Source organism: Vanacampus margaritifer, chromosome 7 (genome assembly GCF_051991255.1).
Source record: "Vanacampus margaritifer isolate UIUO_Vmar chromosome 7, RoL_Vmar_1.0, whole genome shotgun sequence".
Lineage (NCBI taxonomy): Eukaryota > Metazoa > Chordata > Actinopteri > Syngnathiformes > Syngnathidae > Vanacampus > Vanacampus margaritifer.
The window spans coordinates 275,964-298,136 of record NC_135438.1 but is presented as its reverse complement, the minus strand read 5'-3'; the positions used below and the strand labels follow the sequence as shown (position 1 = coordinate 298,136).

The window sequence follows — 22,173 nt, the reverse complement described above, 5'->3', positions numbered from 1 at the left end:
CAGGCCCCACAAAATGTATAATAATTATATAGCGTTTTTCTAGACACTTAAAGGCTGAAGACGGAAGAGGCGATTTTCTGCGTCTCTACGTCTGAGCCACCGCCAGACAAATTTCAGAGCATGCGTGAGCGCCCCCCTCCCTCCCCCGCTGCTGCGTCCTGGTCCTGCCCCCCCCCCCCCTTTCCTTCTCTCGCGCTCTCCCGCCAGCTCATTTGGCGAGGAAGACGACGATGAGGAAGATGTGGTGCTTGTGGTGGCGCTTGTGGTTGCGCTTGTGGTGTGCGTTGAGCGCGTGCGCGTGCCTGCGCGTGGACCAGCTCTTCCCCTTCGGACCCCGGCCAGGAGACTGGCAGCTGCCGTCCGGCTCCGACTCGAGCGCGCAGGTGACCCTGCTGCACGGCCAGCTTCGACTCTTCCGGGAAAACGTCAACAAAGTTCACGTGAGGACAAACGACGACGTCGTCTTTTCATTTGCGTTTGTCGAAAAAGGGCTCAAAAAGGGCCCCAAAAAATCCAATCCGTCCGTCACTTGTGGCAACTTTTCTTCCAGGTGGCGTTGCAAAAAAGTTGCATCTTTGACCAAGTTGAATTCAAAGAGCAGGAAAAAGAAATGGTGGTCACGTTGCTCAGAAAGGAGGGAAAAAAGGGTTTTAAAAAAAACCCTGAATTGCCTCCCGATACGTCGATGATTGATTTCAAGATTTCCTTTGTGCCGATTGCTAATTGACAAATTCTCATTCATCAGGTTCACAGGAGCATTCAAACCAAACCTTTTGGGCACGTGTTGGGTAGCCGGAAAAAAAACGTTTCTTTTTTGACATTTGGTTGATCTCAACTTTCGCAAAAATGTTAACATTTTTGACAATTGATTTTTTTGTGTCATTTTAACATTTTTTAGAGTCAAATGGTGTCCAAAGTGGGTGTTATTGTTTTTTAAAGTTGTTTTCAAAGGTTTTGCTTGAACTTCATTTACTGTGGACCAAAATGCACTTTTTGAAATGTTAAATTTAACACTGCTCGTTTTGCTCTGTGGGAAATGAGAAGACACATCATTTTTTTATTTTTTTATTTTTTGGGGGGGTGACTGATGCTAAAAGTCACATTCCTGAGGTCACGTGACCCGTCTGCGCCCCCCTCCCCCAAAAGCAACAAGAAGATGAAGGAAGGCCACCCGCCGTTGTCTTGGGGCATTTCACGCACAACTCGGCCAAATTGGCTGCGTGAAATTCCGGAGGGGGGGGCAGTTGTTGCATTCACAAAATTGATTCAGCACAATTTTGAGCTCATTTATTTATTGTGCCAAATTCATAAAATCAACATTCACAAAGTCAACCAACTCACGTCTTTTTTTATTTTATTTTATTTTTAGTAACAATCCATTTAGAGATTGAGAGAAATTTTTTTTTTATTACTGTCAGTTAACATTATTCAATTATTCACGAGGGTTGCATGCTGGGGCTGATATTTTATGAATTGCTTAATTGATATATTTTAAGAGTTAAAAACTAAATAAACATTTGAACTATTTATTTATTGTAACTATTTGACATCGTAATTGAAAAAAACAACAACATTGCTGTCATCGGGCCCAAAACTTTTCAGGAGACCGAAATCAACAAAATGTTTGTTCAACCATTAATGTCGCATCTGCAAAGTGAGCAAGCCGCCATTTTCAACACTTGAGATCGGGCAATCATTTGCACACAAAAATAACGGCCCACGTGGAGAATTTATGAATTTTGGTACAACGGAATGATTTCAAAATGAAATAAAAAACAAACTCCTGAAACAGACCTAGAAAAGACTGCAAATCCAAAAAACGGGAGATGTTCAATCGAGGTCTGTCCTCTAATTAGCATCTGAGGTGCTTTCAAACTTGGAAGTTGTATTTGCGCTAAGCTAACATGCTAACAATGCGGGACCACACAGACATGAGTCTGCAACATTTTCAGACAGAAAATGAAATTTGACATAACCCAGTGGCGGTGCACTAGGCAACCATGATGCTAATGCTACATGCTAAAGGTAGGACCGCGCGTTTTCCATTTCAGGTCAACACGAATGGTTTAGTGTCTACGGTGGCGCCTCCGCCGGAGATGTCCTACTTGGGCAAGATGCCCGCCTCCTTCAAGATGGTGGCGGCGCTCCTCGGGGACCTGGACGCTAGCGACGGCCGGGGGCGGGTCCACTTCCGTGAGGACACCGCCGCCGCCGTGCTGCTGCGAGCCGCCGAGCACGTCGGGAAAGCCTTCCCCGGCGAGCGCGCCGTGCAGCCCACCAGCGTTCTGGTGGTCACCTGGGAAAACCTGGCCGCCGCCGGCAAACGTAACGGACCGGATGCTAAGGTGAGACGGCATGCGAAGCAGCTGCCAGGTGGGACTGGATCTCTTCCATGTTGGATTGTCAGTCGTGATGTTTGTGTTTTCAACTTGACCAGTTTTCAAAATGAGAGCTGCTGTTCAGTGGATTGAGTTGGTTTGTTGACTTTAGCCAAGCTTCTTGATGGAAACAAGTGGACTTGAAGTGCTCGTGAAGTTGTGAGAAAGTTCCGAAAGGTGAGGAGCTTCCGTGCTGTTTTCAGAGAAACACCTTCCAGCTGGTTTTGGCCTTCCTGCCGTCTTGCAGCTTCGCCATCCTCTTGTATCCCAGCGACGGCCTGCAGTTCCTGTCCACATCAGTAGGCGCACTGGAGGCGGGCTTCAACGAGGGCTCGGTACCGGGTTGGTTCTGGAACCAGCAGGGGGTCTACTACCGCACCACCACTTGGAACGACACCTCCGTTCTGGAGCTGACAGAGTACGTGTGGGACGTCACAATCCAGTTTTCGTTCTGGTCTTTGCATATGCCTACTTGCCTACCAACCAGTTAAACCTGTTGCCTTCCCACCAGGAAGAGCAACGCGGCACAGGCTGGAGTTTGGGTGTACAAGATCGGGTCCACGTCCACTTTTTTGGGCATCACCGCAGGAAACGCCACAAGTCTTTCCGAGAAGGCAACGTCCGGTGGCGTGCCCGTTACCGTGTTGCCGCGGCAACCAGATGAACAAAAGGAGGTGGACAGGAACTCCGGACCTGGACCGACTGGAGCGCCGACCATGGAATGGCAGATGCTGACCACTGACACTTCAACAGGCAACCAAAGCAGTCACCCACAACCTGAAAACACAAGCGCGGAGCCGCAATTTGAAGAACTACCACAGGTTGTGACGGCATTTCCTGGAACAGAAATGGGGACGCCGACACGCAGCAACCGTGACAGGGAACAACCACAGTCGGCACATCCCCCAAAAGCCGAGCCAGAATACCCCGAAAGAACTGAGTATCCAGACCCAAGATCCGCACAACTGCTTACCAAATCAAGAGCCTCCGAGCATCCAAACCAAACGCAGCCAAAATATCCGGAAATTCCAGAACAACCTGAAGCAAGATTCCCAGAATATCCGGCTCCACACCAGCCAGAACAACTGGATCCCGAGCCGGGATACCACCAACAAGTACATCCGAATCAACCTGAACTAAGCTACGCAAAACATCCGGACCAAGCAGAACCAAAATACGCTGACCTTCCAGATCAACTCGAGACATCATACCCGGACCAACCTGAACCTGAACCACGATTCCGAGAACACCTCGATCAGCACAAGCCAGCGCAGTTGCTTCCTGAGTCCAGTCACCCCGGGAAACCGGACCAAGCAGAGACAAGTTACCCAGAAAGTCTGGAGCTACACGAGCCAGAACCATTGGATCCTGGCTCAAGATATCCACATCAACCAGAACATACCGAGCCACAGCCAAGGCACCACGACCACCCATCCCGCTCCGAGACCAGGCAACTACATCCTGGATCCGAATCTGAATCCAGGCACTCTCCAGTCCCTGATCCGGTCCAAAGCGTTGTGGAGGTTGACGAAGAAGATTTAGATGTGAACGGTGAGCCAACAAATCTAGTCCAGCTCAGCCGATGAATGAATTGATTGTCTTTGACCTCGATCGGTGTCTTTCCTCGACTTGTTCTTGATGGGCTTCATCTGGTGATTTTGAATTTCTCTTCAGTGTTTGCGTACAAATTGGACTCGTGTGCACACAACAGACACAAATGTTCGGCTTTTGCTGACTGCCGGGACCACGACGGCGGTTACTGCTGCCACTGCAGGCCCGGATTCTACGGTAGTGGGTGGGACTGCGTGGCGGAAGGTGGGTAGCGTTGGGATTCTCCTGTGCAACACGCGCGGTCGCGCACTTGTCAGAAACGTCTTGTGGCCGGCAGGCAAACCGCAACGGGTGAACGGCAAAGTCTTGGGACGGGTGTCGGTCGGGAGTTTGGAGGTGGAGCTGAACGCAGACCTGCACTCGTATGTGGTGGCCAATGACGGACGGGCCTACGTGGCCATTAGCAACGTCCCGGACACGCTGGGCCCGTCCCTGCTGCCGCTGTCGTCACTGGGGGGAGTTGTCGGGTGGGCCTTTGCCCTGGAACAACCCGGGTACCAAAACGGATTCCGTCTCATTGGTAAGAGTAACAAAAAACAGAGAATGGTTTTGTCTTCTACCAGCTTTAGTTTGGCTCTAGTGGCGCCACTTGCATTCATTCATTTGCTTTGTTTTGGTGCCGTCAACTTCTACCGACGCCGATCGCGTCAGGCGGCAAATTCTCCCGTCAGACCGAGGTCACGTTCCACCCCGGGAACGAGCGCCTGAGCATCAGGCAGGAATTGAACGGCGTGGACGAGCACGAGCACCTGGCGCTCAGCACCCGGCTGGACGGCCGTCTTCCGCCTGTTCCCGTGGGCTCCGCCGTGCAAGTTGCCGGCTACAAGGAGCTGTACCAGCACGGCCGCAACGGTGAGTGAGACTGCACACCACCAAGACCACTACAGACTATTTTTGAACTTGACACAAGATGTTGCGGTCCTTGCAGAGATCACGTCGTCTTCACAGCTCAACTACAACGTGACGCCTCCGGACGGTGCGGCGCAGGGCCGAAGCTACCGCTGGCATCAGACCATCACCTTCCATGAGTGCCCCCACGCGGCGGCCGCTGACCCCCTTCCCCGGAGCCAGCAGCTGAGCGTGGACCAGGTCTTCGTCATGTTCGACGCCAGGCACAACCTGACACGCTACGCCACCAGCAACACCGTCGGCTCCCTGCGGGGTCAGTTGACCTTGCGGCCGCTGCTAATGTAGCGTTCTGGCGTCCAAAACTTACACCGGAAGTTGTTTGAGCATTTATTCCACATTCTTCATATCCTTCTTAAGGTTCATGTGCTAGCACACTCGCTAGTAAAACAACTCCGCATACTTCGTGTTCTGGCGTCGCTTCTGCCGGCTAGCTTACTTTAGCTAGCCTTTAACCAGAGGTAGCAAATCCAGGTCCAAAAAGTAAAAACGCTGCCACAGTTTGGCTTTAGCCACTGGTACCTAGCTAGCTCCCTAGCAGATAAACGAGCACAATGGGCGCTAGCTAGGAAGCAAACATGAAGGGAAGAAAATGCAAACCATTGCAAGAAGTGGCAAATCCAGGTCCAGAAAGTAAAACCCCTGCCGCAGTTTGGCCTTAGCCCTAGGTGCTAGCTAGCTAGTTCCCTAGCCGGTAAACGAGCAGCATGGGAGCTAGCTAGCTAGCAGTTGGGGCTAAAGCCAAACTGTGGCAGGGTTTTGACTTTCTGGATTTGCCACCTTTCATGCGACCTTGCTGCCAACGATAACTTTTTGGAATGTGTTCTGTTGCCTGTCCATCCGTCCACTCTCTCATGGATGTCTGATTGGTCGCCAGGCAAATGGCAGCGACTCGCGGGGGTGTGCAGACTGGCGCTAGTTGATTAGATCGCTAGCAATATTGTTTAGCGGGTTCCTGCCGTTTGTTGCCTCAGCTGCAAGCTGGCAGGGTTCCAAGGTTATTGTTTTTTTTGGGGGGGGGGGGGCAGCGCCTTGAGAAAAAGCGGAGGTCTAGAGGGGGCGTCCATCCGCAGGGGTCGGCAGGATTCAGGAAAAACAAACTCAAGTCAGATGGGGAAACATCTGTCAACACATCACAACAAATACCGCTTGTGCCTTTCAGCTGCACTTGCTGAGCAGAACCCGTGTTTAACGGGTCGTCACGGTTGCGACGTGAACGCGGCGTGCCGCGCGGGTCCTCATCTCCTCTTCAGCTGCGAGTGTGTGACGGGTTTCCATGGAGACGGACGCCGGTGTCAAGGTGAGCCCGTCCGTCGCCAGGCGAAACACATTTCGATGGACGGATTGACCCAGGACGGATAATTGATTGACAGACGTGGACGAGTGCGCCGAGTCGACGCGCGCGTGCGCTCCCAACGGCATGTGCGTCAACCGTCCCGGAAGTTTCCGCTGCGAGTGTGCGTCGGGATTTGCGAATGGCGCCGATGGAAAAGTGTGCGTTGGTAGGTACGGCCGCCGCCAAAAGAAAAAAAAAAAAAAAAGAACCACTGAGTGCTTGTGGCGCCTGAGCTAGCGTGCGCGTGCGCGTGCGCGCGTGTGTTCAGACGTGGACGAGTGCGCCACTTCGTCATGCCACCAAGACGCCGTGTGCTCGAACACGCCAGGATCTTTCGAATGTCGCTGTCTCCAAGGTTACAATGGCGATGGCTTCGTCTGCAGCCCCGCCCCCTCAGGTAGGCGCCATGACGGGAATGTTGACGTCATTTGAAGAGGAATAAATGAATTTTGTCCTCTTTGCGTGTTCCAAAATTGAAGATAGGTTTAATGCAAGAAATGCCCCAACATGTTTTGACCTCATTGCTTTGGCGTGTGCAGTGCCAGCGTGCCGCCATTTGGTAAAACTTTACGCTTTCATGTCATTTACGTTAGCATCATGTCATTGCCGTGTTGATGATATAACCGATGCTTGTCATCATCATGTGAGCATTGTCATTAGCATGTTAGCATTAGCATGTTGATTAGCATACTAGCCTCTTGTAGTTTACATATTGTTAGCATCGTGTAATTAGCGTCATGGAATTGCTGTGCTGTTGATATAATGTCATTTGCTTGTTAGCATCATGTGAGCATTGTTAATAGCATCTTTTGATTAACATACTACCTTCTTGTAGTTTACATATTTTTTAGCGTCATGTAATTAGCATGTTGTTAGTGTGCTGTCAGCCGGTTGTTAGCCTCATGTAGGTAGCGTGTTGGTAAGCTCAAATAATTAGCATGGCAGTATATTAGCAAGTCCGAATATTGGTCCTTCAGTCTCGTTAAAATGGCTCCGCCCCGTCGTTGTCATGATGACCGTATGATCCCTATGATGCATTTTGAGTGACGGCCTTCGTCACGTGAAAGAAGATCGCTCACATGTACTTTTGGTTGGTCAGAGCGTGAGAAGAGCGCGTGTGAGCGTCAGCGCGCTGCCGCCGCCTCGTCCGCTTCGTCCGCCTCGTCCGCTTCGTCCGGCTTCTTCTCTTTCCTGCGTCGCACGGTGGACGAGGATGGCTACGTGCCGCAGTGTGACCCGGACGGCCGGTACCGGTCCGTTCAGTGCCTCCGCAACGCGGCGCAGTGTTGGTGTGTGGACGCTAGCGGGCGAGAGATCCCCAACACGCGCAGCGCAGCAGACCACGCCCACTTGTGTGAGTGCTGTTAGCATGCTAATAGCTGCTAGTATCAAGCAGTTAAGCGCGCTGTCAAGTAGTTAACGTTTTGTACACATCATCAACCTGTTCTGACCTGGATCAGTAACGTGTCTCCCTGCCTTCATCTTTCAGGTCTGGACCCCAGTGTCAGTCCGGCTCCCTTCGGACCCACGCCAAGACCTGACGTCCAGTCGGTTGCCCTCGGAACAAAACTGCTGTTTGCTCAGGGTGGGAAGATGGAGGTCCTTCCTCTGGACCAAAACCACATGAAGGAGGAGGATGGCACCACTTTGCTGCACATTCCCGTGAGGCCGCCACGTCGTGTCCTAAGACCTGAGCTTGGCTGGCCTGAGACAAGATCACGTCCTGAGACCTGATCACATCTTCAGACCACCCGAGACCAATGCATGTCCTGAAACCGGATCACGTCCTATGACCAGATCATATCCCGAGACCAGATCATGTCTTGAGACCAAATTCTGTCCTATGACCAGATCACGTGTGGATGTCCGCTTCCTGTCACACGCTCATCGGCTCCGCCAATCGTAGCTTGTCTTTGTTGTGGTGTGTCAAACCTAAAAAGCAGACTAAACACAAGAGGCTTTGATAAAGCAATCATTCCATAACAAAAAAAGAGCACAAAGATCAGGAGGTGTTTACTAAGTCAAAGTACAAGCAAACGATAAGCAGGTAAAAAGTACAAAATGAAAACAATAATAATCCGACGGCGTCCTTCATCTTCATCAGATTGTAATGACCTGCAGGTGTGCAGCAGGACACTCTGGCCACCAGCAGTAATCCAGAAACAAAAAAAAAGCAAAACACCCACAGCAGACTGGCAGGGACCAGAAACCTGACCGTCCCTGGTCTTTGTGTCTGTCTTGTCCTTAGGACCGCGTAGTGGTGGCCTTGGCCTTCGACTGTGCTGAACAGAAGGTCTACTTCAGTGACATCACAGAACCGGCCATCAGAAGGACCAGTCTGATGGGGGGCCGCGTCCAAACCCTGGCCACCAAAGGTAACCAACCGCATGGCGGACGCATGTGGTCAAAGTCGGCCGTCCACAACTTTGTGGGACAAATTGCCGAGGATGCGCTGGCTGATGTCCTCTCGCCAGACGTGCAGAGTCCTGAAGGTCTGGCCGTGGACCCGGTGTCTCGCCTCCTGTTCTGGACCGACTCAGTGCGGGACACGGTGGAGGTTGCGTCGCTGGACGGCCGTCACCGGCGGGTTCTCTTCCATACCGGCCTGGTCAATCCCCGCCCCATCGTCACTAACCCCGCCCACGGGTGAGTGGCGGGCGGCCCCGCCTACTCGCATCCTTGCACCACAAAGAGCAAATCTAACAAAAGTCATCTGGAACTGAAAGACCAGTACTGTAATATATTACTACTTGACCAGCAAGAAAGACACCGATGCAAATAAGAAGGAATCCGTTACTGATGGCATCCAGGAAGTGTGGAACGAACGAGTTATTGCACAAACGACACTATCGCTGCTTCAAGTAGGTCAAGAGGTCATTTGTTATTATCAGGAAAGTGAAAAGATCTCAGATTGTCTCGTCAACCAACGTCTCAGTGAGCAGAAATGCAACATCGCTCAAAAGTCATCTAATATTTAATGGGCAAGTCGCGTCAAACCATTTTCTTGACAATAATATGTTGCAACGCGGCATTCTGATGAATATTACGTTTGTGGAATATGAGCCAAGAAACAAAACGCAGCCATTTTTTGTATCCATCTCAGGGGGCGGCCATTTTGTCACTTGTTGCCAAATGAAAATAACATCCAAATGGCGCAAAATTCGGGTAACAACCATTCACGGCTCAGCTTCAAAAAACAGATGGACCGAGATTGGTCGACAACAAGCGACAAAATGGCCGCCCTCCCACATGGAAAATCAACTTCTACTTATAACTTTTGATTTGTGTCATATTTGATACATCCGCTCACAATGCTTTCAATTCATACATTTACAACTGTGAAAAATATAATAATAGACAGACATATCAAACATATTTCCAAAAATCAGAAAACATTTCCCACTATATTAATAAATAAAGGTGTGTCTGTCCGTTCTCATTTGGGGCCATCTTGCAAGGTCGCTGGAAAAGCCATCAACTGGGTGATACTGCCCTCTAACGGATGATCCGTGCAATGCATGTGTCAGATTATTTACGTCAGGCTTTTAATGGGGAAAAACATATTATACTCGTGAAGTAGAGAGCTGAAAATGTCTTATATTTAATATAATATGTTTGGCTTTATAGGGTTAATTTTTGAATGATATTTTTGACATCTATTGTTATTTTCACTTGTATTGATTTATTTTTGATTTTGGCATTTTTGGTCCTCCATTCATGGAGGATGTAAGTGTGAATATATTTGGGCTGACTTGCCTTTCAAAATAAAATGAGTATGCGTGGCGACTCTGTCGTGTTGCTGTTGTGCGCGCGTCCGCAGCCAGGTGATGTGGGCGGACTGGGATCGAGATGGTCCAAAGATCGAGATGTCCAACATGGACGGCTCGGAGCGTTCCGTGCTGGTGCAGGACCGCCTGGGACTCCCCAACGCTCTGACCTTCGACCTGCACACACAGCAGCTCTGCTGGGCCGATGCAGGTCAGACCGTGTGACGGGAATGACCGCAGCAAGTCGTAAAACAGGAAGTGTTGTGAATGTGACAGGAAGTCGCCTGTTGGAGTGTTTGGCCATGGCGACTCGCCAGCGTCGGGTGGTCGCCGCCGGCGTGGTCTACCCCTTCGCCGCCGTGACGCTGGGCAGGAAGTTGTACTACACCGACTGGAGGAGGTACCAGAGCGAGTGAGCGAGCGAGCGGCCGTCGGCGTCACTTGATGTTGCTGTTTGACCTTAGGGAGGCGCTGGTGGGCGTCGACCTCCGCACAGGGAAAGAGACGGACCACTTCCTGCCCCACAAGCGCTCTCGACTCTACGGCGTCACCGCCACCAGCGCGCAATGTCCGCAAGGTGCGTAGCACGCGGAACCTTGCGGACATTTCCAGTTGAGCTTTTCGTGACTGCACGACCCCGAGAAACTTCCGCTTGACCTCCAGACCTTTTTTTACTTTGGCTTCTCTCATGTCCTGTTTTGTCCTGTTTTAGAAACGCTTCTCAAACCTTCGCATTTCTCAGGACCAAAACTGCCAAAATTAAAAATCAATCAATAAATGTGAAAATAAAAATAGATATTATATATATATGTACATATATACGTATATATATATATGTATGTATGTATCTTATTTAATAAATACGTAAATAAAAGTTTTTTAAAAAACGAGGCTAATGAATAAATGTAAAAACGGATATACTGTAAATATCTAGTTAAAAAATTAAATACCTTCCCAAAATAAAAATAAATATATATATATATATATATATATGAAGTAAAAAAAAAAAAAAAAAGGGGGTTAAATTTTTTTATTTCTTTTTAATTTTGGCAGTTTTGGTCGTCCATACTAATCGACTTCTAGAACACTTTACTACACACGTACTTTCCAACTTGATCAACTATTCCTCAATTTCTCAAACCGTCTTCTGGACTCCGAAAGCCTTTTGGTCTGCTTGTGATCTAAGTGTAAACATTAGCATGTCAACTGAGCCTAGTAACTAACAATACTCGCGTTGTGATTGTGGAAACAGTAACTGCTAAGCTAACATGCTAACATGGCGCTGAAGGCGACCATCTGAGCTTGAGTTTAGCTGGCGGCTAACGCGACAGCACTTTTGCTCCTCCTACAGTGTCCAACGTGTGCGCCCACAACGGCGGCTGCTCCCACCTGTGTCTGCCGCGCGCCGGCCACGGCTACACGTGTCGCTGCCCCGACAACCACCACCACGCCATCGACCCCAACGACATTCACGCTAACGACGGGCGCTGCGTGGCGGGAAAGTAAACACATGTTGGCAACACTTCCTTTTGTCGTTGCTATTTCATTTTTTGCTTTTGCGTGTGTATTTAAAAGGATCATATTTTGTCGACTTCATTATTGTTCCTGAACAAGGAATCCCTTCAAAAAAAGCACATTTTTCCACTTGTCGACCCACTTCGATGACATCACCCGTGCCGAGGGAACAGGTAACGACCAATCACGGCTCAGTTTGCTGACCAAAGCCAGAAAACGGGAGCCGTGATTGGCCGTTAGTTTAGCGATTGCCCGAGCACAGGTGATGTCATCTTCAGTCGACGGCAAGTGGAAACATTTGATTTGAATTGTTCATGAACAATAATGAAGTTATCAAATTCATTCTGGACAAAATATGAAGTGCTGAAAATGTCTCAATGAGTCGAGTATCCTTTTAAGAGTACATTCAAAAAGTAGATTGAATTGAAAAAGTACACTAAAAGTACATTTGTGGTACATCAAAACAGCATTCAAAATGTTAAAAGGACATGAAACGTGTATTGCAAGTACACTAAAACAACAAACGTTAAGTTAAAAGTATAAAGTACATTTCCAACTACTTTGTACTTTAAAAGTAGATGAAAAGTATGTTCAAAAGACATTCAAGTTACTGTACATTGAAAGTTGTTGAATGGGCATCAAAATGCCATCAAAAGTACGACGGTGAAGTTGAAAGCGGATTCAAACTAGAAAGTAAAAATAGGAGCAACTTAAAAACATGAAATGCAATTTATTTAATGACAAGCAGTGAACTCATTTCAGCCACGAACGTGTTCAAATTTGCAAATCACCTCAATGAAATGTTGTTCTTTATGATACTAACTTTATTGACACTGAATTGTGAGGTTTCTATTTTTCTACGATAAACTTGCATATCTTCTTCTTCTTCTTCTTCTTCTCACGATGGTACTGATGATGATGATGATGATCACAAAAGATTGACCTTCTGCCTTGTAAACATTTTACAGACGTTGACATGCTTTTTTTAGGCAAAGCAAATAAACGTTTGTTGTTCACACGTGGACTCGATTGTAAGTGTAACTTTCAACAAGAACAACATGATCAAGTGCTGTTAGCATGTTGCTACCGCTAGCAGGAGCTGTCCTGGCGGGTCTGCACGTGCATCCGCCACGGGTTGCCATGGGAACGAGCGATGCCAGTGATGTCATCTTGGTGAAAACCAAAGTCAAAACTGATGGCCGACCGTGTGTGTTTGTGTGTGTTTGTGTGTGTTTGTGTGTTTGCGTGCGGTTGCTGAATGCGTGTTGATGTTGCTAGTGTGCTTTGTTAGCCGCGTTTGTTGTCTGCGCGCGTCTTTACGAGCGCCGTACGAGCACCGTGTCGCCGTCCTCCACGGCATAAAAGAGCAACGTCTTCAGGTCGCTGTCCATGTGGTACTCGGGACCCACGACCTGCAACAACAACAACGCAGCATGTGAGTGAGACACAAACGCACGTAGCGTGATGTTAGCATTGCACCTTAGCGCTGGTGTAGCTGAGCTTCAGGTCGGCTGCGGGAACCTTCAAGAGTCTAGACAGGAGCCCTTTGACCTTCTGGACCTCCATGGTGGCTGCACGCAAACATTTGGGATCCTTCCGATTAACATTACGTGTCATGAATGTAAGACGGGCGCCAACCTGGAAGTTTCTTCTCCACCGGCGTCCTCGCCACGTCGTCCACAAACACAAAGGTGATCTCTGCAGTCCGGCGAAAGAAAGAAAGAAAGAAAGAAAGAAAGAAAGAACGACACATTTGCGGATTTCTGCAGCTTGGCGTAGCCGCCTGCTTGCCAGGGAACAGGCGGGGCTTACTTAACAGCTGATTCTTCAGAGCAAACGGTTGCCGCTTGGTCAGCTCGCCTTCTTCGGGAGCGCCGTACTCTGAAAACAAGCGACGGCAAGATTGAAATGTTGAGTGGACGGCTGGACAATCCCAACCATGGCCACATTTGACAACAATGTCAAGTAAACCTTGATGCTTCCAAAAGACAGGCAAAAAATGTTCTCCATTTTCAGTGGAAGATTCTAGTTCGGTCACTAAACAGTTCTAGAAGTTGAAGGAAGCTTTCTGAGCACGACCAGAAGGCTCTAGAAATGGAATAGAATGCTCCAAGGAATTGTTCAAGAAGGCGACAACAAGGTTCTAGAAGCTAGACAAGGGTTCTAGAAGACAGCTAGCAGCTTGTCCAGTAGAAACGGAGCAACCGTTTCAAGACGTCATGTGGATTGGGTTCTAAATGTTGCTCAGTAGGTTCTAGAAGTCCATTGTTGTCAAGGCGGCGCGACCCGGGTGGGACAGCCCAAGGTTGCGGGGCGGTTCCTCCGTCCTTGCGATCTTGTCCAAGTGTCCTTGAGCAAGATACTGAAGCGAGTCCCCAGAGTGTCGCGTGGAGGTCAAATGAGGAGACGAGAGAGTTCTGGAAGCGCTTTGAGTAGCGTCAAGGTAGAAAATCGCAAGCCCAACTGAGCGGTCGAGACGTGGACTCGAAGGCTGGCAGGCGGTCAGCAAAAGTCTGCAACAGTCGCCAAAAGGGTGCAAGGGAAGCACAAGCGCAAGTCGGAGCTTCTGAAAGTCTCGTCCTGGTACCAGAAGAGGGATTACAGGGTTCTAGACCAGAGTTCGCCAATTCCGGTCCTCGAGGTCCGGAGTCCTGCAAGTTTCAGATGTGTCCGCCCACCAACACACCTGATACTGAAGATCAGGATCGTTATCAGGCGTGCTGATTATAGGATTCAGGTGTGCTAGTGGGCGGAAACATCTCAAACCTGCAGGACTCCGGACCTCGAGGACCGGAATTGGCGAACTCTGGTCTAGACTTTCAAAGTGGAAGCGCTCGTCCGGACTCGAGTAGGCGGGGCTTACTGTGAATGAGGCTGCTGTAACGTGGATGCCGATTGGCAAACTCCTGGCTCAGCTGACTCCGCCCCCTGGCCTGCAGCCATTCCTCTCCAAACATCTTCAGGTAGTCGCACTCCGCCCCCTTCCTCTCCTGAGGGTGTACCTGTAACCATGGCAGCCGCTCAGCATCTCTATCGCTCACACACGCGTGCAGGAACAAGGACGCGCGCACACGTACGTCGGATCCGTTGAGGACACGGAGGTGCGGCAGCTTGGCGATGAGCATCTGATTGGCCGTCCTGGGGTTGCGGTCGCTGCTGGCCAACGGGTTCCCCCGACACCACAGGTGACGCAACGACGCCAACTTGGACAGCTCGTCAATCACGCCCCACTGAACGTGTCACAAAAGGGGGCGGGGCCCGCAGTTAAGGGACGCCGTGAAATTTGAGGACTTGAGGTCAGCTTCTGACCTCGGAGATGTTGTTCTGGCTCAGGTTGAGCTTCTCCAGTGACGCAAACATGGACGTCTCCGCTCCTGAAGGAAAGGCACACGTCGGCGTCACGTCGGCGTCACGTCGGCGTCACGTCGGCGTCACGTCGGCGTCACGTCGGCGTCACGTCAAGTCAAGGTTACCTGGCACCGTGTCGGGGAAGTGAATGTTGGACAACCCCGTCTCAGTCATGATTAAATGCTCCAGCCTGCAACAACAACAACTTCATGCCAAGCACATTTCAAGACTCCACAAGTCAAGCGGAAGGTTCTAAAGGTGCAGGAGAGGGTTCAACAAGTCGAGTAAGGGTTCTAAAAGACAACCAGCACGATTTCTAGAGCCAAGCAAATAGCTATAGAAGTCGAGTGGAAGGTCCAAGAGTCGTCATAGACATGAAAGGTTCTACAAGTTGAAAGAAAGTTCTAAACATGAGCAGAAGGGTCTAGAAAGTCCCGAAGAAATTGATCTGTAGGTTCTAGAAGTCAAGTAAACAATGTAAAGGTGGAGTAGAGGGTCGTGAACATCAAGTAGAAGCTTTAAGAAGTTAAATAACGGTTCTAGATGACAAGAAGGTTCTAAAAGTCACAAGAGTCGTGAACGGGGTTCTAAAAGATGACTAGTGGGTTCTAAAAGTCAAGTTCTCAAGGTTAAATAGAGCGTTCTAGTGGTCAAGTAAAAGGTTCAAAAAGTCGAGCATTATAGACAACCAGAATGATCCAGAAGCCAAGCAAAAGGCTCTAGAAGTCCAGTTCAAGGTCCTCGGACACTAACGGGTTCGAAATGCAGGAGGCTCTAGAAGTCCACCAAAACAATCGAGATGTGGAATTGAAGGTTCTAAAAGTGTGTTTGACAAGTCAAGTGAAAGTTCTACAAGTCGGTTCTACAAGTTGAGTTAAGGGTTCTCCAACACCATTACTAAGTTCACTACAAGGTGAAACGGTGTTTAGAAGTTGAAGGTTCTAGAAGTTGCTGAGGATGGAGTCAAAATTTGTCGAAGAAGTGACGGAGGCACGAGATGACCTTGGCAGAGCGGCCAGGTTGAGCAGGCTGTCCTGGTCCAGACGGTTTTTGGACACGTTGAGACACTTCAGCTCCTGCAGGACGCCCTCAGGTCTGAAAGACGCACACGCGTGTTAGCTCGGCCATGCCCTCTGTCCTGGTGGCGGACATCTTGTTTGTGCAGCGCCACCTGTGCACTTGTGTGATGTCGTTATCCTCCACGATGAGCTCCTCCAACCTCGGCCACATGGGGGCGCACTGCAGGATCTGAATGCGCCACGACTTAGAGACGTCACGGTTTTCGCGGCGACCGAGCGGGGCCTGTCACATGACTCGTACCTGCGTCCACGTCAGCTCGCAGCCAATCAGCGTGAGAACTTTGAGGTTGCAGAAGGCCTGGCGCTGGGCCGCGGGGTCAGACGGCAAACGAAGTCTGTTGAAGCTGCGAGAAGAGGTCAGAGTTCACGCGCAAGACAGGAAACGTGCGAGCGAGCGACGACTCGAACCTGAGCTGAAGGGCCTCCAAATGTTCCAACTGCCGAGCGATGGCGACCACATCCTCCCAGCAGCACAGCAGGGAGCCGCTCAGGTCCAACCAGCGCACGTCTGGACGCAACGTTAAAGAACTCCAAACATGGACGCATGCTATAAAACTACAAACTATAAACGCAACTTGAAGAACTCCAAACATGGCCACCACTGCCACAACAGCAACTCTCAAGTTGTCAAAAGGTACTGGGTGTGCTTGTGAGGATCTGCCCATCTTCTCCCGGCCCGTTGACCTGGCAGTTGCGGAGGAGGACGCTCGGGAGACTTTCCAGACTGCAACACATGCGCAATTAGATCGCGCAAGGCCGTCGGCGGTCCCGGACAGGCGCTCGGGCCTCGGCAGGGCTCACCTGCGCTCGCGGACGTCGGCCCACTCCAGCGTCCTGCCCGAGATGCTGATCTCCTCGTCCTCGTCCGCCGCCTCGTACTCGCGCCGCACCGCCGACAGGAAGTCCGTGCCGAAGCTCGCCTTGGACGGACGCACGAAGGAACCTCCCGTCGGGTGCCTGGCGGGAGGTCATCTGCAGGAAGTCATGTACGAAAGGCGGCCGTGCGTGCGTGCGTGCTTGCGGACGCTGCACGCGAGGACAATTACCTGCATGTGAAGTAGCGCACGCCTTGGTGGAGGCCGTCGTGTTTCCCTCGCGCGGGCTCGTCCCACTCCACGCCCAGCCACACACCTGACACACACACACACACACACACACACACACACTGCCGGTTAGCAATACTGCCCTGCCACTGGCTGGCGACCAGTCTGTCTTTTGTCCACCTGTCCTGACTCAGTTCATAGTTTCATGTATGTTCTGACACACTGGCTGGCGACCAGTCTTTGGTGTGGGTGTCGTGAGTCCAGAGTCTCGCGAGTACCTGCAGTGGGCGGCACGGCGCCCACGAAGCGGACCGTGGCCCGGTGCTCGCTGCACGCCACCCGCCGACCCAGGGCGTCCTCCGGAGTCACCGCTTCCGTCTGATCTGCGGCCATCTGCACCGGCTTAACCGACGGTGAAAAGACACAAGAACAACAAGCTTTGAAGAGGGAAGAGACGCTAAGTGGCAAAGCGCACCATCGCTCTCACTTCCGGCAACATGGAGGGACTTTTTTACATGACGTACTCAGCTCCCCTTGGCTCCGGGTAATATTCCGATTATAATCAGCTACAAATACAAAAGATAAGATTGACTTAATCAATGTTTTAATTTTATGTTAATTTATTAATGTAAATCTGCGTCGAGTGTTGCACGAAAAAGAAAGATGTTAGACTTGACTTTTAAAGGTGTAACTTTGTTTCCTACCGGACACATTTATCTGAAGGACCGCAGCAGCAGCCAGCCAGCCAGCGAGCGCACGCACGCGTCTCAACAAGGAATCAAACAAAATCTTCATTTTTTTGCGTTCGAACAAGAGAGAATGTCGGTTAGCGTCGACGTTTAACCTGAATTTAGACTTAAGTACAAGCTCAGATATTTATACGAGCAGCGAAGGCGAAACGTTGCCGATTAACACCATGAAGAAGAAAGTTGCTCAGAGGTTTGTTGACACCATGAATTTAATGATAATAAATATAATACATACTTGACGTCACAAAAACGAGTTCGACAAGTAATCTTAACGTTGTCGTTTGTGACATTTATGTGTAATGAGTATATAAGTTATGTATTATTTCATCTTTTCAAATGGATATTTTGCCGTGACCGGCAACTGACTGACTACACTGATCATTTGACCGTGAATCGCGTGAGAACTACAAATACAAATTGTAGTCGAATCCCGCCGTTTTTTGTACTCTAGTACAATTTCAAAATAGCCACTGCTGCCGTAACCTTTGACCTCGTTGTTGTGTTCAGCGTGGAAGCTTCCTCCGACTACCAAGTGGGCGTGGTGTCGGGAAGTTTGTCGCAGAAGAACCGCGCGGCTGCCGGCTCGCTTTCAGCTCTGTTCTGCACGGCCGCGCCGCCGCCAAGCGTCCTGTTCAAGGCCGCTCCGCAGGTAAGTGCTGCAAAATCACAAACGAGCCACTTTCAGACAGCAAGTTGACTCAAAAGAAAGGAAATCATCCGTGGGCGGCCGCGGCCCAGGCTTTAGAGACGCCCGTTGAATGTCGGACCCGCTTTGCCCGAGTCGTGTGCGAGCGGTTGTGTCGATTGCCGCTGTCGTTCCACATCATCGCGTCGGTGACCAGTCATCTCCTCGGAAGCCAAAGTAGTCCCACATCGCAAACGTCCTCCCTCATTTCTTCCTCTCCCGCGTCTGCCATTTCTGTTTCCTGCGTCCACGGCCGCCGAGTTGCTCACGGGAAGCCCGTGGTCCGCTCCGGCCAATAGGAGAGCGGTATCTAGGGAGGGGAGTGGCCAGCCCCGCTTGAACTCTTAACGACCGCAGCTGTTAGTTTTCAACTTATTTTGTCACTGAAAATAGGCTGCGAGTGAGAACTTTAGTACAATTCACAAATTGACGACATTGAGATCCAAACGATGGTTGGAGGTTGCGAGATGCTTTCTTCAAGACGCACGTCTCACTTCATCAATGACCATTTGACCAAACGGCGCGACCACACTTGGGTTTCGTAGCGACGAGTTCGCTAAGCTAAGCTAGGTGCTCACCGTCTTGATGAGAAGGCAGTTGACGGGTCAGAGCCAATCACGGCAAAATTACGCTCGCAGGGGACTTGCCGGTCACGGCAAAATAAACACAGAGTGCCGAAACTGTGCAAGTGCAAGAGCGGCCAAACAAACATCTGTCAAGTCTCTCAATGTTTGTTGATAAATAAGATCAATATTTTCATTTCAATGTCGACATTTTCCCCCTCAATTTGACCCGCTTGTCCCGCCAGCTTCCACAGCTCAGCGAGCAGCCGGAGGTTCCCGAGGTCAAAGGTGAAGCTGGCGAGACGCCAAAAGGGAAGAAAAGGCCCAAAATGGAAGCTGAGCAAAAGAAGCTGCACAACAGGTCGCAAAACTGCCCTTCATCGAAACTGAGCTGCTCGTGCTAAGCTAAGTTGTAGCGCGGCTCAACACCTGTTCAAGCTAATCAAGAAATGAGTTCATGACATAAATGAATAATGAATTCTATCTTTACCAGCATCTGACTAGTATGGATTTTTAGAGGCTGCTGCCCGATAACCGATTCATCGGCAAATGAATGAATACAAATACATAATGAGTCAATTATATTTTGCTCCCTTAATTCGGACAATTTTACAAGTCTTCATTTTCTTTGCAACAGACAGAAACATTGTCTGATTGTTTTGCAGATTTTGGGGAGGCCATTTTTTTTCTTCTCCTGTAATGTTTTGTTTAGGAAAAAAAAAAGATGATGAAATTAGCAATCCAATTAATCAGTCGTTTTGTTGATTTTCACAAGATCCTCCATCGTCGTTTGAAGTGGATCCGATTGTTTTCCAGGGAGGCGGGCCTGCAGAACGCCGACGAGGACGAGCGAGCGCCGGCCAATCGGAAGAAACGTGGTGCCGGGGAGGCGGGGCTGGAGAAGGGGGCGGAGCATTGGGTGCTGAAGCGCCAGCGGCGGCGGCAGGAAAAACAGGAAGAACAGAGCAAAAACCAGAGGACGGTCTTCGTGGGGAATCTGCCCGTCGGCTGCACCAAGAAGGTCCACGCCGGATGCAGACACCTGACCTTTGACCTCTGCCGCAGCACAACATGCTCCTAAAGGCTGTCTGTCTTTCTGTGTGTACGTGTTGTGGCTCCACAGACGCTGCTCGGCATTTTCAGGGCCGACGGCGCCATCGAGTCGATCCGCTTCCGCTCCATGGTAACAAAAATGCACGTTTTCTCCAAAACTTCATTTCAACAATAATGATATTTTAAAGCAATCATTTAGGAAGTGTCCATAAATGATAAGGAAGTCGATAATTGTTTGCAAAATGAACTTGAGTGCAAATCCAACTCTAAGTCTAACGTGTACAAATACATTGAAACATTGTGTCACGCATCATGAAGGCGAATTTGATCGATATCTCTGCTTCATACAGAACTAATAACTTATTTTGTGTTTTCCAAAACAAAAGAGTCGTGTTTAAAAAATGCAACAAAAAACGGCGAGGGTCATTTTGGGGAGACACAATAAAGAAAAGCCACACTGGCGACTGCCACGTCGCCATGATGCGTCTTCCGTCAACACGAGGTCGTGCGCATTATGATGTCACTAATATGCGACACTACCATAGGAGAGGGGAGGGGCTGAGCACAACTTGAACCACAACAGATGGACCAATGCGGCAAGTCGGTTATTATTGCCGCATTTCTTTATGATCTGCATGACGTCAAACCGATATTATCGTGCATCCTTAATTTCAACGCTAAGAAACAAAACAAGCACCCAAAAGTGGGAGGGGCTGCTCTAAGAACACATCTGCTTGGGCTCGCCGCAGGTGCGAGAGGATCCGGCCATGTCGCGCAGAGTCGCCGCCATCAAGTGAGTGGCAACGCGCGGGTAAATATGAACACACACACGTGCCCAAAGTCAGGCGCCATCTTGTGTGTTCGCGTCAGGCGTCAAGCTCACCCGTCGGTGCAGCGCATCAACGCCTACGTGGTCTTCAAGGAGCCGCAAGGGGTCGCCAAAGCGCTGCAGAGGTCACCGTCGCCCGTCTGCCACTTTCTGTCCAAAGCCCGCCCACCCGTCCTGACTCCTCCCGTCCTGACTCCTCCCGTCCTCCCCGCAGGAATGGCATGGAGATGGAGAACGATTTCATCATCCGCGTGGACCGAGTGGGCTCTAAGGCGGCGCAAAACGTAAGTCCCGCCCACCCGCTTGCGCTGTCACCTCATTGGCCGGCGTGTTTGTGACGGCTGGCGTTTGCGTCCGCAGCACGACCACAAGCGTTCCGTCTTTGTGGGGAACCTCAACTTCGGTGAGTCGCCGTCTGGCGGGCGCCGTCTTGTGTTGTCGGCTTGTTGCCATGGTAACGTGGCGTTGTCGCCGCCGTTACGCCAGAGCTGAAAGAGTCGGCGCTGCGACGACACTTTGAGGAATGTGGCGCCGTGGAGGCCGTCCGACTGGTGCGCGACCACAAGACGGGATTGGGCAAAGGATTCGGTTACGTCCTTTTTGAGGTAACTGCGCACGTCGGTGGCTCACATGCGCGTGACCTTTAACCTTTGCCACGCCCTGACCCCGTCAGAGTTGCGACTCGGTGCAACTGGCGCTGAAGCTGGAAGGCTCCAAGCTGGAGGGTCGCTCCATCAGGATCAAGCGCTCCACCATGAAGGAAGCCGGGAGCGCCACCGGGGGGGGCCGCCGGCCCGGCGCGACCGCGGCCAGGGACCGGGGCCAAAAGGGCAAAGGTCAGCACTTCAAGGGCGAGATGGCCTGCCCCAATCAAAAAAGCAAGAAGGTCAGGAAGGGCAGAAAAAAGCCAGTCAAGTAAGTGGAGCGGCTTTTGCTGCCATCTTGTGGCCAATGTTGCCATTTCCTCCTGTGGGTCGCACCCGCTTTGGACTTTTTGGCATCAGTCTACAGTGGGAAAATGGAATACATTACAAAGTATTAAATTTCTGTACTATATCGTCGTCTGTGTAATGATTTAGAAGTTACTTTTTTGGGGGGGTTTGAATCAATGCAAGCTGCGGGAATCACTGCCTTTGATCAATATTTATATTAGGGTCCGACCGATATGCATTTTTTGAGGCCGATGTCGATGCTGATTTTTGACAGAAAAAAATGCCGATTAGCAATTCATCTGCCCATTATTTACAAAATGTATATAACGCATTAAATGACCCCCGGAAGCCCCGGCAGGACGTCGGAAAATGTCCTCCC

General features: G+C 50.2%; 3 protein-coding genes across 5 annotated transcripts; 2 read left to right on the top strand and 1 right to left on the bottom strand.

The window, feature by feature from the left end:
- The first annotated feature begins 178 nt into the window (after window positions 1-178).
- Window positions 179-12,537, top strand: LOC144055750 (nidogen-1-like). Its single transcript, XM_077572013.1, has 19 exons — window positions 179-440; window positions 2,052-2,345; window positions 2,582-2,796; window positions 2,890-3,929; window positions 4,053-4,193; window positions 4,267-4,509; window positions 4,641-4,841; window positions 4,918-5,151; window positions 6,058-6,195; window positions 6,269-6,397; window positions 6,500-6,628; window positions 7,331-7,585; window positions 7,721-7,893; window positions 8,480-8,606; window positions 8,706-8,877; window positions 10,052-10,209; window positions 10,275-10,398; window positions 10,463-10,575; window positions 11,350-12,537. Exons 1-19 carry the CDS (start codon window positions 231-233, stop codon window positions 11,502-11,504), a joined length of 4,251 nt encoding a protein of 1,416 aa, XP_077428139.1. The 5' UTR covers window positions 179-230; the 3' UTR covers window positions 11,505-12,537.
- On the bottom strand, window positions 12,229-17,403 carry tbce (tubulin folding cofactor E). Of its 2 annotated transcripts, XM_077572026.1 has the most exons (16): window positions 17,262-17,403; window positions 16,987-17,071; window positions 16,742-16,897; window positions 16,579-16,664; window positions 16,349-16,448; window positions 16,182-16,284; window positions 16,033-16,109; window positions 15,864-15,956; window positions 14,987-15,051; window positions 14,823-14,887; window positions 14,591-14,743; window positions 14,377-14,515; window positions 13,326-13,394; window positions 13,152-13,211; window positions 12,993-13,084; window positions 12,229-12,925 (listed from the first exon to the last, which is right to left on the bottom strand). In XM_077572026.1, exons 1-16 carry the CDS (start codon window positions 17,374-17,376, stop codon window positions 12,830-12,832), a joined length of 1,554 nt encoding a protein of 517 aa, XP_077428152.1. In that variant the 5' UTR covers window positions 17,377-17,403; the 3' UTR covers window positions 12,229-12,829. The 2 variants fall into 2 exon arrangements, with proteins under 2 accessions (XP_077428152.1, XP_077428153.1); XM_077572027.1 differs by lacking the exons at window positions 12,229-12,925; window positions 12,993-13,084; window positions 13,152-13,211; window positions 13,326-13,394 and adding an exon at window positions 13,404-14,026.
- Window positions 17,382-21,918, top strand: rbm34 (RNA binding motif protein 34). Of its 2 annotated transcripts, none has more exons than XM_077572028.1 (11): window positions 17,382-17,527; window positions 18,240-18,381; window positions 19,226-19,341; window positions 19,797-20,001; window positions 20,104-20,163; window positions 20,783-20,826; window positions 20,904-20,987; window positions 21,077-21,146; window positions 21,223-21,265; window positions 21,349-21,467; window positions 21,536-21,918. In XM_077572028.1, exons 1-11 carry the CDS (start codon window positions 17,481-17,483, stop codon window positions 21,779-21,781), a joined length of 1,176 nt encoding a protein of 391 aa, XP_077428154.1. In that variant the 5' UTR covers window positions 17,382-17,480; the 3' UTR covers window positions 21,782-21,918. The 2 variants fall into 2 exon arrangements, with proteins under 2 accessions (XP_077428154.1, XP_077428155.1); XM_077572029.1 differs by lacking the exon at window positions 17,382-17,527 and adding an exon at window positions 17,688-17,922.
- The last annotated feature ends 255 nt before the right edge of the window (window positions 21,919-22,173 follow it).